The sequence below is a fragment of the Canis aureus genome, chromosome 36 (genome assembly GCF_053574225.1).
Source record: "Canis aureus isolate CA01 chromosome 36, VMU_Caureus_v.1.0, whole genome shotgun sequence".
NCBI lineage: Eukaryota > Metazoa > Chordata > Mammalia > Carnivora > Canidae > Canis > Canis aureus.
In genome coordinates this window covers 22,365,640-22,381,085 of record NC_135646.1, presented here as the reverse complement: position 1 = coordinate 22,381,085, position 15,446 = coordinate 22,365,640, and the positions used below count along the sequence as shown (strand labels likewise).

At 39.6% G+C, this 15,446-nt stretch overlaps 2 protein-coding genes across 25 annotated transcripts in view; one reads left to right on the top strand and one right to left on the bottom strand.

Annotated features, from left to right (window-relative positions):
- Positions 1–15,446, bottom strand: part of SATB2 (SATB homeobox 2) — a 289,211-nt gene that overhangs the window by 34,428 nt on the left and 239,337 nt on the right. For all 6 annotated transcript variants that reach the window (XM_077885433.1, XM_077885436.1, XM_077885434.1 and 3 more), the window contains one exon: positions 2,641–2,838. In XM_077885433.1, coding sequence (XP_077741559.1) covers positions 2,641–2,838 — 198 coding nt within the window. The remainder of the gene's footprint in view (positions 1–2,640; positions 2,839–15,446) is intronic.
- Positions 1–15,446, top strand: part of LOC144306121 (uncharacterized) — a 34,627-nt gene that overhangs the window by 16,706 nt on the left and 2,475 nt on the right. For 2 of the 19 annotated variants that reach the window (XM_077885438.1, XM_077885439.1), the window contains 2 exons: positions 565–696; positions 4,577–4,621. The exons of 1 other annotated variant lie outside the window; for it this stretch is intronic. In XM_077885438.1, the coding sequence (XP_077741564.1) occupies positions 565–696; positions 4,577–4,621 (177 nt within the window). Of the gene's footprint in view, positions 1–564; positions 697–1,243; positions 1,321–4,576; positions 6,816–8,138; positions 8,201–10,491; positions 11,147–15,446 lie in introns of those variants that run through there. 16 more of the 19 variants (XR_013373144.1, XR_013373150.1, XR_013373148.1 and 13 more) reach the window with 16 other exon arrangements.

Here is a 15,446-nt window from a genome sequence, read left to right as displayed (position 1 = left end):
GCCAAGGCAAAGCCAATGTAGAGAAAATCACCTTATTTGTAAACTCTTTGGCTAAGATCTGAGTGATAAGGATAACCTTTTATAAAATAAGTGAATTCTCTCAGTGATATCAGAAGTGAATGTTAAAAGCCAAGAAGTACTTAAAACTGAAAAGGAAAATTATAGGCAGACTCTTTCTTAGCCATTAAATATTGTTAGCACATACTTCTGTTTTGACATACTAACATAAAAGATAATAAAACTCATAAATCAATTGGCAGTCTGCCTCTAAGATTTACTTTACTCAAACTGGTCAGTTAGAATATTATATATTAAAAATCCTCTTAGCTTCCTACATATAGGGACCTCATAGAGATGAGAAGTTCTAAACAAAGAATGGAGAAAGAAATGTAGAGGGACCATCATCCAAATGAAGGATGGTCCTCAGTTATAACGGTTTTAGTATTTTTATCTCAAACTTCTCTAAATTTCCAACTTCGTCACCATCTTATGATAAAATTTGGATGCTCTAAACGTCTACAATAAATCAGTTTTTCATTCCTGTTCTATTTCCACTTCACCTAGGTGAATTAAGATGGACCATGAATGCAAGGTCCACACAAAGTTGGTGGTTCGCTGAAGGTAGTCGTTGCCTGTACTGGTTCAACACAGAGGTTTTGACTAGTTCACATCAAAACAAGAAAAACAAGAGTGACAGTGAGTTTTTCTTCTGAGTGAATTTATATAGTTTATAAGATCTTTTGTCTCAGCCTATCCTTTTCATTAATTTGTTGATATTAAAAAGTATTTTATTTTAGGAAATGATATGGATAGTAACTTGGAGCTCCCCTCAAATTTTTCAAATCAATGTCTTCTCCAAAAGAAAAGCTTGATGTGGGACACCTGGGTGGCTCAGCGGTTGAGCATCTGCCTTCAGCTCAGGGCGCGATCCTGCAGTCCAGGGACTGAGTCCCACATTGGGCTCCCTGCATGGAGCCTGCTTCTCCTTCTGCCTGTCTCTGCCCCTCTCTCTCTCTCTGTGTCTCTCATAAATAAATAAATAAATAATCTTAAAAAAAAAAACAAAAAACAGAACATAAGGAGAGGAAGGTTTTGTTTTATTAAAGAAACAAAGAAAGAGAAACTTGACAAACCTGTACTAGCTCCCTCTTTAAATTCTACTAATTCTACTAATTTCTACTAAATTTCAAAATCTAAAAACACTGCTCTTTGTGACTTAGCATGTTTGTCTAATTATCTGTAGGAAGGTGCCCTCGTGTTTGGATGAGGCCCCAGCCAGGAAAGGACAGGAGAGGGAAGCAGGAAGGTGGGCTATGAAGGGTAAGTCCTGGGGCTCACCTCTGGGAAAGGAGTTGCCCTTACCACAAGTCCAGGACCAGGACAGTGGGCTCCACCGCTTAGCTGTGTACTCTTATCACCCACCCACTCTGAGTTCACTGTGACCATGTTAAAAGATTGCTTCTAGCTGTATGATTTCATGAGTCTAATCATTTGGGCAATTCACTCTGTGACTTTGGAAACTGACCAATGACAGCATGAAAGCACTGACTGAGATGTCAGTATGTGGATGATAAGTGATATAATGGACCCGTTGACTTCTGGCTTCTCCCCCAGGCATGTGGGATGAGATGGAAGTGAAAGGAGACAAGGAAACCTCAGGGAAGAACATTTTGCCAAGTCCTTCACTACCTCTCCTTTGATATCTTGATCAAGAAATGCACCCGACCCTTCCTTCATTCTCCTCATCTTCTCTTCCATTCTTCACACACATGCACACATGCATGATTCCTGCTTCTTTCTTGCTACACAAAAGGAGGTTCAGACAGAAGCCCTGCAGGGTCCTCTTTGGTGGTAGCTGGGACTGCTGATATTGGACAGTGTGACAAATCTCAAAACCTATCAAAAAATTTGAGGGCAAACTCTCAGAGGTCAAAATTTGGGATATTAACCTAATTAATATTTCTTCCTGAAAGTCACTGATTTTAGACTAATACAAGACCCAGAAGCTAAACTCAATTGCTTTCAGAAAAATACTACTTCTCTCAATGAGAGCAAACACTAACCAAACAAAACATGCAACCCAAATGAACACAGATTTCTGAAAGACAGGAAACCAAAACCAGCAAGCACTCATCTTAAAATTCTAAGAACCTATCGTAATGTATCTCAAAGATTCAGTTTAGTTCAACGGTATTCTCTAGCTCCTGTGGATATTTCTTTTCCTCAGCCAAATCAAACATTCCTTCAGGGATTTTAGATTAATTTATTAGCGACTTCAGAGTTTTTTCTGTAGAAAATGATGGAAACTATGAACTATGTTTTCTGATTGGGAGATTTAATCCTCCACAAGTGCTCTGGTTTCACAATCCCACAAGTAAGACACTCAGGAAAGCGGCTGCCTTTGGATTTGACTCTCACTCATTTTTCTCCAAGTGAACATGTGCACGTGTGTGCACATACACACACACACACGCTCATGCACACACATGATGTGCCCACAGTGAGAACAGGGTCCGCTGTCGTTGAAGACATGGCATGAGACACCTTTCAATGGGAGGTGGTGTGGTGTGCCCCTCTGACCCTTGACAGTTGCTGGCATCAAAAGCTGTGCTCAGGTTAGGGGAGGAAGGGGACGCTGACCTGCACTGGCTCAGGGGGAAGCTGGACCACATGTTGCATGCGCTCGCTATGGTGATGTCTTGACTCTTCCTCATAGATCACATCCCTCTCATGCTGGGGAAGGTTTAGGAAGCGACGGATGGTACAGAGGTTCTCCCAGAGGGTGCGGTTCTCTGGGCTGGGGTTCTCCTTCCAGCGGAGCAGTTCGCACAACCAGCCCTAGAGAGAGAGAGAGAGAGACAAGGTCACCTGGGTTAATCTGTAGGATTCAGGGCAGCAGAGCATGGCTGGGCTGAAGTCCATTGTCATCCCAGGGTTGCCTATTTTTCTGTCAGAATTATTCCTACCAACCCAAGAAGATACTGCAATAGCCTGGCAACTCTGAAAACCAACCAGTGACCACAGAAGTGGTTACACCAATGCCCAAGAGTTTTCACGCTTGTTAATGACCTTATCATCCTCCCTACTGAACACGTTCTCAATGAATTTACAGGCCCCTTTGTAAAACATACTCAAGCAAGATGACAGTTATCCAATTCTCTGAAAAAAAAAAAAAAAAGTAAACTATGTTGCTCAGCTACAATTTTTTAAAATTACCCAGTTGGATAGTTTCCATCCAAAGAGAAGACTGAAAATGAACAAATATGTATTACAACATAGTGAATTCTAAAGGAGGAAAATGTCTGAGTGTAAACAACATTGAACTCTCTAGAAAGGAGATAGTCTTAGAATTATTAGTAACTTCACAAAATAAAAACCACCACCTTAGCTATCATGAAAATGTTGTATGTTTGCTCCATCTCTTTATGCCTTGGGCTTTAGGCCCTGTTAACCATCCCTTTCCCACCACGGCCACACCTGCAGGAAGGTAGGCAGTTGGCCGGGTCACACCTGCAAATGTGCCTCCCAACTCTGGCATCCGGATGTTCTCTCGCTTGAAACTGCACGAGAAAGAAAATGTAATGCAAATAATGATGGATTATATGAAAATAATACAGAGGATGCTGTCAACATCGCTCACTGACTCATGTCAAAATATTTTACCCAGTAGCTTTCTAACCCATCACTTCCAAGCTACATCGCTAATTTTAAAAACAAGAACTGTCCCACATCACGCGTCTTGCAAAGGAGTAAGAATTTTTCTAAAAAGGTGCATAAATAAATACAAATAACTTTGTAAAAATTAAATCCCCAACTCTCAACGAATTTTATATCCTAACTTGTAAGCCAATGAAAGTTCCTGACATGCATTATAAAAACCCCATATAATATCATAAGCTGTTGTTTGTCTAACTCTCCACTGTGTCTTCTGCCTTTACCCAAAAAAAGGCAAGATTTGATTATCTCCGCTGCATCAGCCAAGACAGCAACACCAGCTGTTCTCATTGTGCAGCCTCTTCCTCGCGGCCTCCATGTTAATAACCTGATCATTCCATTTTCTCCTTCAACTGCCGGCTGCAGCACCGCGAAGAGACAAAAACCCAGGCCCATCTGCAGCAGCTGTAGGCACTGAACTGTGAAGCCACTGGGGATTTATAAACTAATCTGTAACACAACACTGCCTTGTTTTTACAAGTGAGAGGCCACATTTGCGCAGACCTGATCTTTTCTTGCAATAAACTGGGAGCTGGGGAGAGTTAGAGGGTTAGGAAGAATGAAAACAAGATATCGAATCATTTGCTTGGAAATGTTTTTTCCAAGCATTTTCATAGACTTTTTTTTCAAGTCAACTGAGAGATAGGTAAATGCTGCTTTTCAAGGTGCAACCTATATGAAAACTGAAGACAATCACATTTTTTAGCCTCATCAGAAAATAAATGATATTAAAAAAAAAAAAAAATCTCCCCGTCCCAAAGTGTTTCCTCAAGGGTTTCTTTGTACAAAGGAAAAGACTTCTTGAGATGGAAAATAAACCAGCTGTGGAAAAATAAGCTCCTCTTTCTCTATCTTTTCACAGATCTGAATAAGTCTCCAACTGAACTCTTTCAAATGTTTCAAACAGGTATGTTTAACATCTCCTGGGGGAAGCTAGAGCAGAGACCAATCACTTAACAGAAAATAAAAACAAAAACCTACGTCTGTTAAAAGATGAAGTTCTGAGATGCCCAGACCTTCAGGAGGACAGCACCTGCTGTTCCGCTCGAGGAGTGAACTGCATTGTGGGAAGCTGCAGCTTGAAAGGAGGCAGGTGACAGCTGAGTGGTATCTCCACTTATGATACCCGGAATGTCTCGCACAACATCCATTGCCGCGTTTGATTTATATGCGCTGTTATAATCTGCACTCATTACAATCACTTAGAACAAACTACAGGCCTCGTTATGGACTGGGTGCTGTCTGCCATTCAGTCTTTAAGAAGTGTGGTGCTCAATTTGCCCACTGACATGCAAGGTCCTGACCTTGAAGCTATTAGGGAGCAGATTAGACACAAGTGTGATCATGTGTGCAGACATAAGCAAACCAAATTAATTTCTGGCACAGGGAGGTAGCCAACAAGACCCTGTTCTTAGGGCACCAGAGAACTTCCTCAAATCCCTGATGGAGCTGAGCTAATAGCATGTTTAAGGGAACCCGGTTTTGAAGATGAAGCACATTCATGGTATTTAGAGGGTTATTAATCTAGTTTCCCCACAAAGTGTTTGCTTGGCTGATCAGATTAAGGGATGGAGCCTTCAACAGTGCACCCCCACCACAGCAGGCCCCAAGAAATCTGTGATACTTCACAGCCTTGGACATATTGCACCATGTGTACCCAGCTGCTTCAATAATTAGCTTATGAATGTATCAGCTGGTTCTGTGATTTTTATAAATAATAACTAACCTACAGAGCAGAAAGATTGTCAAGAGCCTTACAGTAGCACAAAATTGCAAGGTGCTCCAAACTCTAACTTGCTCTTCCACTAAATGTCGATATTCCCTACCAGTGGTGCTCCCGTGATGCCATTTATAAATATTTATTTTGCATTTCACATGGCAATGTATGTTTGTTGGTTTTCTTCACGACAGCCATAATTTACTTTCCTTTTGCTCTCACTGCTCATTCCACGTATTTGTATGCTTACCTTCCAGAAATCTATTCTTCTACCCCACCTACTTCCCCTCTCACCCTCCATCTTTTTATTCACAGGGTCCTTCCACCAGCCCATTTGGGATGCTTATCTGTTTTCTCAATGGGGTCTCTTATTAGCTTGTTTGGGGGCTAATGAACGTGTGAGAAAGTGCCATGTTGCTGCATGAACACACATGTATGTGAGTGAACCCACCACAGAAGAGATAGAGAGTCCCCACATTGGGATTTTTTTCATTTATATAATTTTTGCATGCCGTCCAAGAAAGTTTTGCAGTATCAGGAAAAAAAAAGTGTAAATGTCAAATAAAACAGTGACAGATGACAGTATTCTCTATTGAATAGCACTGTTTCTGTCGTGCATGTTCAATGGGAACTCATGAATTATTAATAAACAAATCTCCTTTTTCTGTTAAAAATCTCAAGTAGGTTTTTTGTTGTTGTTCCCTGCGTGTTATGTGGAGAATTCCAGGAGAATTATCTTTATTTCAGAAATGCTGATACAGAAGTTTATCTGATTTCCCGCCTTGGTCAGCTCTGTGAGCAGGCGCCATGAACCATGGGGTATAGACCTCTCTGCGACTGCTCTTTTAGTCTGGCTGTAAGTTTCGATCAAAGGTTAGCTGAATCTTCATATAGTCAGTTTAGCCTTTCCAGTATGGTAAAACTGAGGCTAAGTGAGTTACAGCCAGGAAGCTCAGAGGGTATTCAACACGGAGCCTTGAAACCTAACTGCTAAGTTCCTGCTCTGACATTAAGTGACTGGGTTACCTTTGGGCAAGTGGTTCCCTTCTTACAGCTTCTGGAATATAACCGTTAAAGGAAGGGTTTACAAAAGATGGTTTCCAAGTTCTCTTTCTAGCGCCACATTCCACGGTCTGTTTACCTTGTTATTTGTCAGAAATAGCAGATGATAATTACCCATCAGGGTTAAAGTACAAAGAAGCCACCTTGACCAAGGGATTGAGGGCAACATCACCAGTGATAACATACGCACATCACAAACCCTGTGGTTTCAGGCACTGCAAAGAACGAACACAGCCCAGTCTCTGCGGCAGTCTTGCCAAAAAAGCATAACCTCAGTTGAATCACGACAAACCCAAATTGAGAGATGTTCAACAAAATAGCGTATCGGTATTCTTCTTTTTTTTTTTTTTTAAGATTTTATTTATTTATTCATGAGAGACACAGAGGGAGAGAGGCAGAGATGCAGACAGAGGGAGAAGCAGGCTCCATGCAGGGAGCTCCATGTGGGACTCGATCCCGGGACTCCAGGATCACTCCCTGGGCCGAAGGCAGGCGCCCAACCTCTGAGCCACCCAGGGATCCCCGCATAACAGTATTCTTCAAAAGTGGCATTGTCATTTAAAAAAAGGAGGAGATGTGACTGGGTGGTGGGCACTAGGGTGGGCACTTGACAGGATGAGCACTGGGTGTTATTCTGTATGTTGACAAATTGAACACCAATAAAAAATAAATTTATGATACCAGCCAAAAAAAAAAAAAAAAAAAAAAAGGAGGAGACGGAGGAGGAGAAAGAGGAGGAGGAAGAAAGACCCAGTCACAGACTGCAGAAAAGTAAAGAGAAATAATCACTAACTGCAGTGTGGTCTCTGGATGGGACCTTGGCACAGAAAATGGTCAATAGTGGAAAGACTACTGAGATTAGAAGAAACTTTTTAGTTTAGTTAGCGTATTAAAGCAATGTTAATTTGCTGGTCTTGATAACCGCACTGTGGTGATATAAGGTGAGAGAAAGTTAAGTGAGGGATATATAGACACTGTACTATTTTGCAACATTTCTGGGAGTCTGAAATTTGTTAAAAATAAAAAATGTTAAAAAAAATACAAAGAACACCTAAACTTACATCGAAAAAAATATACACGGAGTCTAAGTGTAATGATGTCAGGGAATTAATGATTGAAACTCTTTTGCCTTCAACCTCTGAACCTAGAGAGGGAATATAAGTTTAAAGGCTGCATTCTTGCAATCAATGGTTAAAGTGTTCCCAAGCATTCAGTGTGTAAGTAAATAATATCTAAAAATATCTCATTTTAATCATCTAATCAGCCCCTTAAACAAATATGTTTCCTTCAGATGAAAAAACAATTCTGACCATACTTTCCAACTATGCAGGTGAGGCAACACTCACACAATCCATGTGTTCCTGAAAAGTTGCATGTCAATCTAAATTTACAAAGCAAATCATGTTGCAAATGTATTAGGATTCTTTATGACTTGAAGAAATGTGCCATTATTTCTTTTCAAAAGATGAATGATAACCTTGATCTTCTAGTAAGTTGACAGTTTTATTAAAGATTTACCTAAATAAGATACCCCTCATTCCCAATTCAAAAGCATTAAAAAGGCATAATAAGAACCACAATTTGCTCCTGTTTTTCTTTCATGGTTTTGTCTCTCATCAATTCCTCTGCTGACTTTGTGCTCCAGCCATTGTGAGTTACAGACCCTGAATTTGGTTGGTATTCCCATCTCCATGCATGAACCGTGCGGTATGTGCCTACCCATCTGTGATTTCTCTTTAGTTTTAACCAAAGGTTGGTTGAATATTCATATAGTCAGTCTAACTATTTTAGTACGGGTGAACTGAAGCTAAGTGAGTAACAAGTGTTTGAGCACAACTAATATTGCTCATGTTACTTACTCCCTTGGCTGAAATGTCTCATACACAACCTTCTGTCCCCCCTGAGAAGCTATATTCCAAAGCTCAGCTGACATGGTCTCACCTGATCTGAAAGAACTGTTTGCTCACTCCTGCATGACTCCAAAGCATTTTGCTTATGCTCTTCTGTGATTTGATGATGATTATTATTACACGGGGGCATGTATGCACATCCCCATTGGAATGGTCGGTTCTTGATGAGGGTGGAAGGAAAGGGTTGGTTTCTTACTCGTTTCAACATTTTCACAGCGCTGCAGTTCCTTACACACAAAAGATCCTGAATAAATGTTCATTAGATTTAACTGAAATTATCTGAGTACATAAAAATGAGCCTACTGGAATGTTTTGCAGCCTCAAATTCAGAGTTATAGTTGGAGAGGGGAACTGTTTCTCAGAAGGAACCCTGTCAACGTTCTGAGACTTGTTTTCCCATCTCTAATGCACAAATATGATTTTTTTAAAAAATGGAGTGATCTAATTTACATTATATATTCATGCATTATATATAATATATAAAAAATAGTGATAAGTCTGTCAGAACATTAATTCAGTTTGTAATTTTGTATTCAGCACCCATCTATTATGTGCCATGCAATGTGCTGGTATGTTACATATATCATTTGTCTTGATTATTTTTACTAACCAGGTTAGTTGAGATCACCAGCATGGAAGTGAGTATTCTGACAATGAAGCTCAGGAAAAATATCACAATAGAGAATGACATATAAGGTGGATCTTGAAACATAAAGATGGATTTCACCACATAGGGAAGGGATGTGATCAGAAGCATGTTCCAAGCAGAGATAATATTATTAGCAAATGCAGAGATTTAGAAAATTATCATAAATAATTGGAATTATTTAGGAATGAGAAACAACTTTGTTAGCTAATGCAGTCTAGAAAGAGGTGGGCTCAGGTTAGAAAGAATAATATGCAAAGAAATTTCATCTTAATCCTATGGGCCTTGGGAGCTATAGAAGACTTTTAAGTGATATAACAAGGAATTAATTTTTCCTTCTTTTTTCTTTGCTTTGCTTTCTCTTCCTTCTTCCCTCATTCCTTCCTAACAAGAAGTCCTTAGGGAAAAGACTATGATAAAGTCAAGAACACCAGTTATCCTAGCCTATACACACACACACACGTGTGTGTGTGTTTATATATATTTTTTCTTTCACAGCATATCAGGACCCACAATGGCCTGGTAATGGTAAAGTACATACCTCATATGGTTCACCCAATAGGAGTTTTCACTCTAACAAAAAAAAATGACATGTATTGTAAACCCCAATCTCTTTTTTAAAAAATCTGTTCTCATCATTTTAACCATTTTCTTTTCTGTGTGTGTTGTCATTCATATGAGATTTTTTTATAGCTTTCCTGGATTAAAAATGATTCAGAAAGGGCAGTATTATTATTTCAGTTATAGAAATTTTAAAGGTTTAAAATTTTCAAGTAGACAATAGCTGAGCGATATTCTCCAAACTGGAGAATTCTCCAGTTTGCATTCTCAGCCTCCAAATAGCTTTCCAAATAACCAGGGAGGTCTTTCACAAAATGATAATATGACCAGAGTTTGAGTTTGAACCCCAGTAGAGATGACTTTGAATCCCATAAGCTCCAAACCTTACCCTTAAGTGATGGGGGAGGGGAAGCAAATGGGAAGGCAAGAGTTCCTGTCCGTGGTACTGAAATGTCACTGCGTACTAAGTTACTTGTTTTCCTACCCCAGGACACTGGTAATGACGCAAACTTCTCCCAGGCCCCATGTTTTCCTCCTTAATAAATAAATAAGTAAGTAAATAAATAAATAAATAGATAGATAAATAAATAAATAAAAAATTAAGTTCTATGTCGGTCACAAATTTCCTAGTTTCTATAATATTTCAGAATAAATAAAAACCAAGAGTTGCTTAGCAATAAACAAGTTTATAGCCTAGTCTGAGCTACAAAGAGAGAGACAGAATAAATAACTGTTCCTGTTAGGTAAGGTTTACTTGCCTTGAAGGCGGGGCCTTCTCAGTCGTTATGTTGTAATGTGCTTCTCAATGTGCCTAACACGGAGCTGATAAGTGAATTCAATCTACAAATAGTAAGTAACCTCCACCCCCTTTGCCCCTCTAGGAACTCCAATGAATGAATCAGTAAGCAAATGAACAGTTCTTCAGGAGAATGACTCAAAGCTTCTTGCACAGAAATGTAAAAGGCCATTTACTCACCCACATCCTCAATACAGAAAATGTCAGCATATGTAACCAAAAGGAAATGTTTTCTGAGTGTCTCAAAAGAAAATTCATATTATTAACCACAGACAGTCGCTTTCTAAATGGAAGCACATAAAGTCCCCAAACAAACTTTTGTAACTGTGAAAGGATTTCTCTTCAGCTGGTTGAGACTCTTCTGAAGTGTGAAATGAGCCAGATAATATTCAGCTCTTGTTTCTTAGTCACCAAATTCTCTTTTCATGAATCCAATAAGTGTCTATTAAAATAAATAAACCCCCTAATGATTCAAGATAACCTAATCAAGAAAACTGAAATGGATAAAACGCTAACTGCAAGGGAGACTTGTCAAGGGCTTCAGTGACTCTGACGAGGAGGTCATCTAAACCTGAAAAGGGTCTGTGCTAAGCATTTGGTTACAGTTCAAGGTTAATTATTTTATACCTTGAACGTGTTAAGTAAAAATGATCTGCTTCTTTTTGTATTTTTTCAAGACTATACACTAAGTTCTAAACTATTTTCACGGGGACCAATTTTCAGCTGTCTCTGGGCATGTCTCTCACATTTCTATGGATGTGTTTGTAAAGATTGAATCTGTAATTGAGCGTAATGAAAATTTTATTTCAGAACAACTCCTTAACTTCTGTTATGGATGGCTCAAGACAAGAGGGGATTTCATAAAATCTTGTTGCCCTTCTTTCCAAAGATATATGGGATAAACATAGCTACATAATAATGTGGAGATCTGGTATGATTTTATACAAATATATACACAGATACATACATGCATAAGTGGGAACATGCAGCTGAAAAAGCCATCCATGTTTATCAAAAAGATGAATGAATCTCAAATCCTATACTTCTCCACTTAAATACTAGAAAGGTATTCACAGCAAAATGTGCTAAGTTGAAACATCAAGCAGAGAACAACCAAATATTTCCAGTTCCTGACTTCAGGTCCAAATTCCACATACCTGTGACATAATGCTATATATTTCACAAACTGCCTCAAGAACTTAGAAGTGTAGGGGGGAAAAAATCCAGACACAGCAGGAAACTATGAATGAGACTTTTTTTTTAAAAAAAAAAAAGATCAGAGCTGGGACCCAAGTGAGGCAAGCAACCAACTAATGTGCAAAATTTAATGATTGTGGCTCTGAAAGCTTCTGCCTTCTTAAAATTTGCACCAGCTTCCCTCACCCTGGTCTCTGCTCTGTGGAAGGAAGATAATCCAACAGTTTCCACAGCAAAGTGATAGGAACTCTTCATAGGTACCAACATTCTCCACCTATAAGAACCCTGTTTAACCCAATGTGCTCTTTGTAAGAGGGCTGGGAGGGCTTGGAGAAATAGTTTTACTATGTCAAACTCATTTGCTTCACATGTAAGTTTCCAAAGGTGCCATGTCATCAACAGGTAAATAATGTAACTTGAGGATCTCTGCGGTGGATATAAAAATGTGCTTAAAGCCAATACGAAAACTTGAGGTATAGGTAAAGGTATTTGATATTTTAAAAACTGCATAGAACTCTGTGATTAATCTTCATCCATATCTAATTAAGGGCTCTCTTAAAAGCTAGTTTTAGGGCATGAAACATTAACATAATTAATTGTAGGGACAGTAAAAAGAACCCAATTTCTCACTATAAGGTTGATATAAAAACTGAGATCTTGAGGGAATTTCTGCTGATAATCTCTCAACAGAATGTAATCTTTTGAGATGATGCTGAGAAAAAAAAAGGCAGAGAATGAAGGGCTCAATTTGATGCTTAAACATCGTGTTGACTGCCTACTTTAGTCTGGCATTTGGGGATGTTGAGAAATCTAATTTCTTCACTACTTGGCATGATAACTTTTTTCAAAGGGTAATTGTAGTGTACATATATTAATTTTTTTCGCTTGAATTTAGTGGCTAGCCCTGAACTTGTAGTAAACATGTCCCAATTGACAAAAGTAGAAACTGCTCCTTGATAGGCTGTCAGTATGATGCCATTATAAAGAAACCTGCCCAGCAGGAAGAGGCAGCTACTCAGGCAAGGCTGCATGCCTCATTAGCTGGCCTTACCTGCTGAACATGAGAGCAAACGCAAAATCATCTCAGTTGGGACTGAGACCACCCGACTCATCTTACACACAGTATCACATAGCTACTGCTGCCTGTCACTTCTTATACCAGGGAGATGGGGCAGCCAAATATCGACTTCCAATAGCCTGAGCTATCCCAGTTCTAATAGAGCCATTTCCATAAAGGGAACATAATAATATAAGATAAATGTCAGACATCTTTTTGAGCAAAGTGGCAAAACCTTGATCTTTGTGTGATATTTTCCAAAGGCTAAGAAACTAATAATGAGATAAAAGGCAATATTTTATACTTTGTAAATTTACTTTCCTACATGAAAAGTTGGCCATAAAAAAAATAGTTTTAGCTTGTCTTATAATTATGTGTTGTGCACTATGATTTCAATTAGGGTATAAACACACGTGCACATCCATACACACACACTACGTGTTAGAAGGACTCTAAAATGTGAACAGTAACTATCTCTGCACTGTAGACTTACAGGTGATTAATGTTTTTACCTTTAAACTTTTCTTCATTTCCTAAATTTTCAAAAATGAAAATTACTTGGTCATTTAAGTAATAACCATAAAATACAGGTTACTTCTTTAAAAAAAGAAATATGTACAACTAAATTCTGCCTGGGGCATTTTTAAGAGACACAAAAGTAAAGATTAATGTGGTAACCCATGACCAAATGAAGGAAACTTGTTAGCACATATACTGAATGTGATTAAAAACTCCAGGGCAGCCTGGGTGGCTCAGCGGTTTAGCGCCGCCTTCAGTCCAGGGCCTGATCCTGGAGACCGGGATCGAGTCCCATGTTGGGCTCCCTGCATGGAGCCTGCTTCTCCCTCTGCCTGTGTCTCTGCCTCTCTCTCTCTCTCTGTGGTCTCTCATGACTAAATAAATAAAATCTTAAAAAAAAAAAAAAAAAAACAACCTCCAAAAGCAAAGAGCAATAAAAGAAACAAACCAAATAATATATCCATTATTTTTCTTTATATAAAGTTGTCTGTCTTTCCTTTGTTTCCACTTTATTTTAAAAGGACCTGCCATGAAGAGCTGCATATTTTAAATCATTCAGCCTGTTAAACAAATCAGAGCATCTATAAGAAAAGATTTTATGATAGGGAAGGAAGTTCATAAAATCTGAGTTTGCAATCTACATCTAAAGCATAGGTAGCCTTCTACTTAGGAATACAATTTATTAAGTCAGTAGGAACACGGAATACATTTTTTTTGATGTAAACATAAGTGATAAGGAAGGAATAAAGGTCAGAACACAAAATCTACTTAATCCTAATGTACATGAAGCGTAGAACACACTGAAACCCAATCACCATGGAGAACACAGCTTTGATGGGGAAAAGGATTTCAGACTTGTGTCCTGGAGCCCAGAAACTCATCTTCCCCAGCTGCAGTGGGATCAGAATTATGGCTCCCTCTCAAATTTCTTTGTGCAGGAGGAATAAGGACTCTCTTACCCCTGATTCTAGTGCTAGCTCCTGCAGCTTGTGGCATTGGGAAAGTGTGTAGCAAGGAGGGGAACTCCAGAGTCTTTAAATCTTGGTGGAGGTAAGGACATGCTATGTCATCTCACCAAAGAGCCCCCGGGTCCCTATCTATTCCTGGATGACTTCCTCTGGGGTTGGCCCTGTCATCACCAGCATCTGAGATTTTAAAACCAGGTTACAGATCTCTCCTTTTTGCCATGTGTCAGCCTTCCTCTACTTTTCTAAATACAGAAAGCACTCCCCCCATCACCACCACCAAAAAAAGGGGAAACAAACCCAGTGCCCTTTTAGAGTTTTTGTTCGTTTGTCGGCTTTTGTTTTATTTTTTTAAATGGGGACAAGGGAGAAAAGAAATTGAAATAAGCCCCTTCCTGTTTACCTACTCTATTCTCACCCAAACAGAGTAAGAGAAGGCAGTCACCTATTTAGGGTTGGGGCTTTGGGTACATAAATAATAAGGAAAGATGTACTCTCCTTGCAGAAAAGCCCACCAACTTTAGATCATCAGCAGCATTCTATGATGTGAAGTACTGTAGACTGTAAAAACAAGAAGAGGTCAGCATATGAGAGAAACAATGAATTCGTTTCTGGGGAAAGGAAAAAGGTGTCAAGAGGAAGAAATGTGGCTGAAGATGCTTCACAAAGCACACGGCCAGTCCTGGAGGAGTGCAGCAGGCCACTGTGCTTCCTCTCTCTGGATTTCCATCTCCCAGATTCTGTGTGATAAGCCACAGTAGGGGAGGAAGGGGGAAAGCAACCCCATAGAGGCTAAGGGGAACAGAGATGATGAGAAGCTGTGGAGGAACAAGGAGTCCCTAAGCCTCTCAGTCTGCACTCTGGCGCGTCCATTCCCTGGTGGCCCTTTGTAGGTAAGGGTCATACTGAAGTGATGTAGAAAATGTCCTGTATGGGGGATCCCCGGGTGGCTCAGCGGTTTGGCGCCTGCCTTTGGCCCAGGGTGTGATCCTGAAGTCCCAGGATCGAGTCCCACGTTGGGCTCCCTGCATGGAGCCTGCTTCTCCCTCCTCCCGTGTCTCTGCCTCTTTCTCTCTCTCTATGTCTATCACAAATAAATAAAATCTTAAAAAAAAAAATGTCCTGTATGACTTTAAATTATGGCTCCTGCTAAGGACCCGCCAACTAAAGACTTGTAGTTCACATAACAATCACCAACTATGGTGTATTCTCTCCTATGAAGACCATCAACAATCTGAATATTCTGAAGAGAGAGAGAAAAAAAAAGATTATCCTCAGAATTCACACGCGTACACAATACAC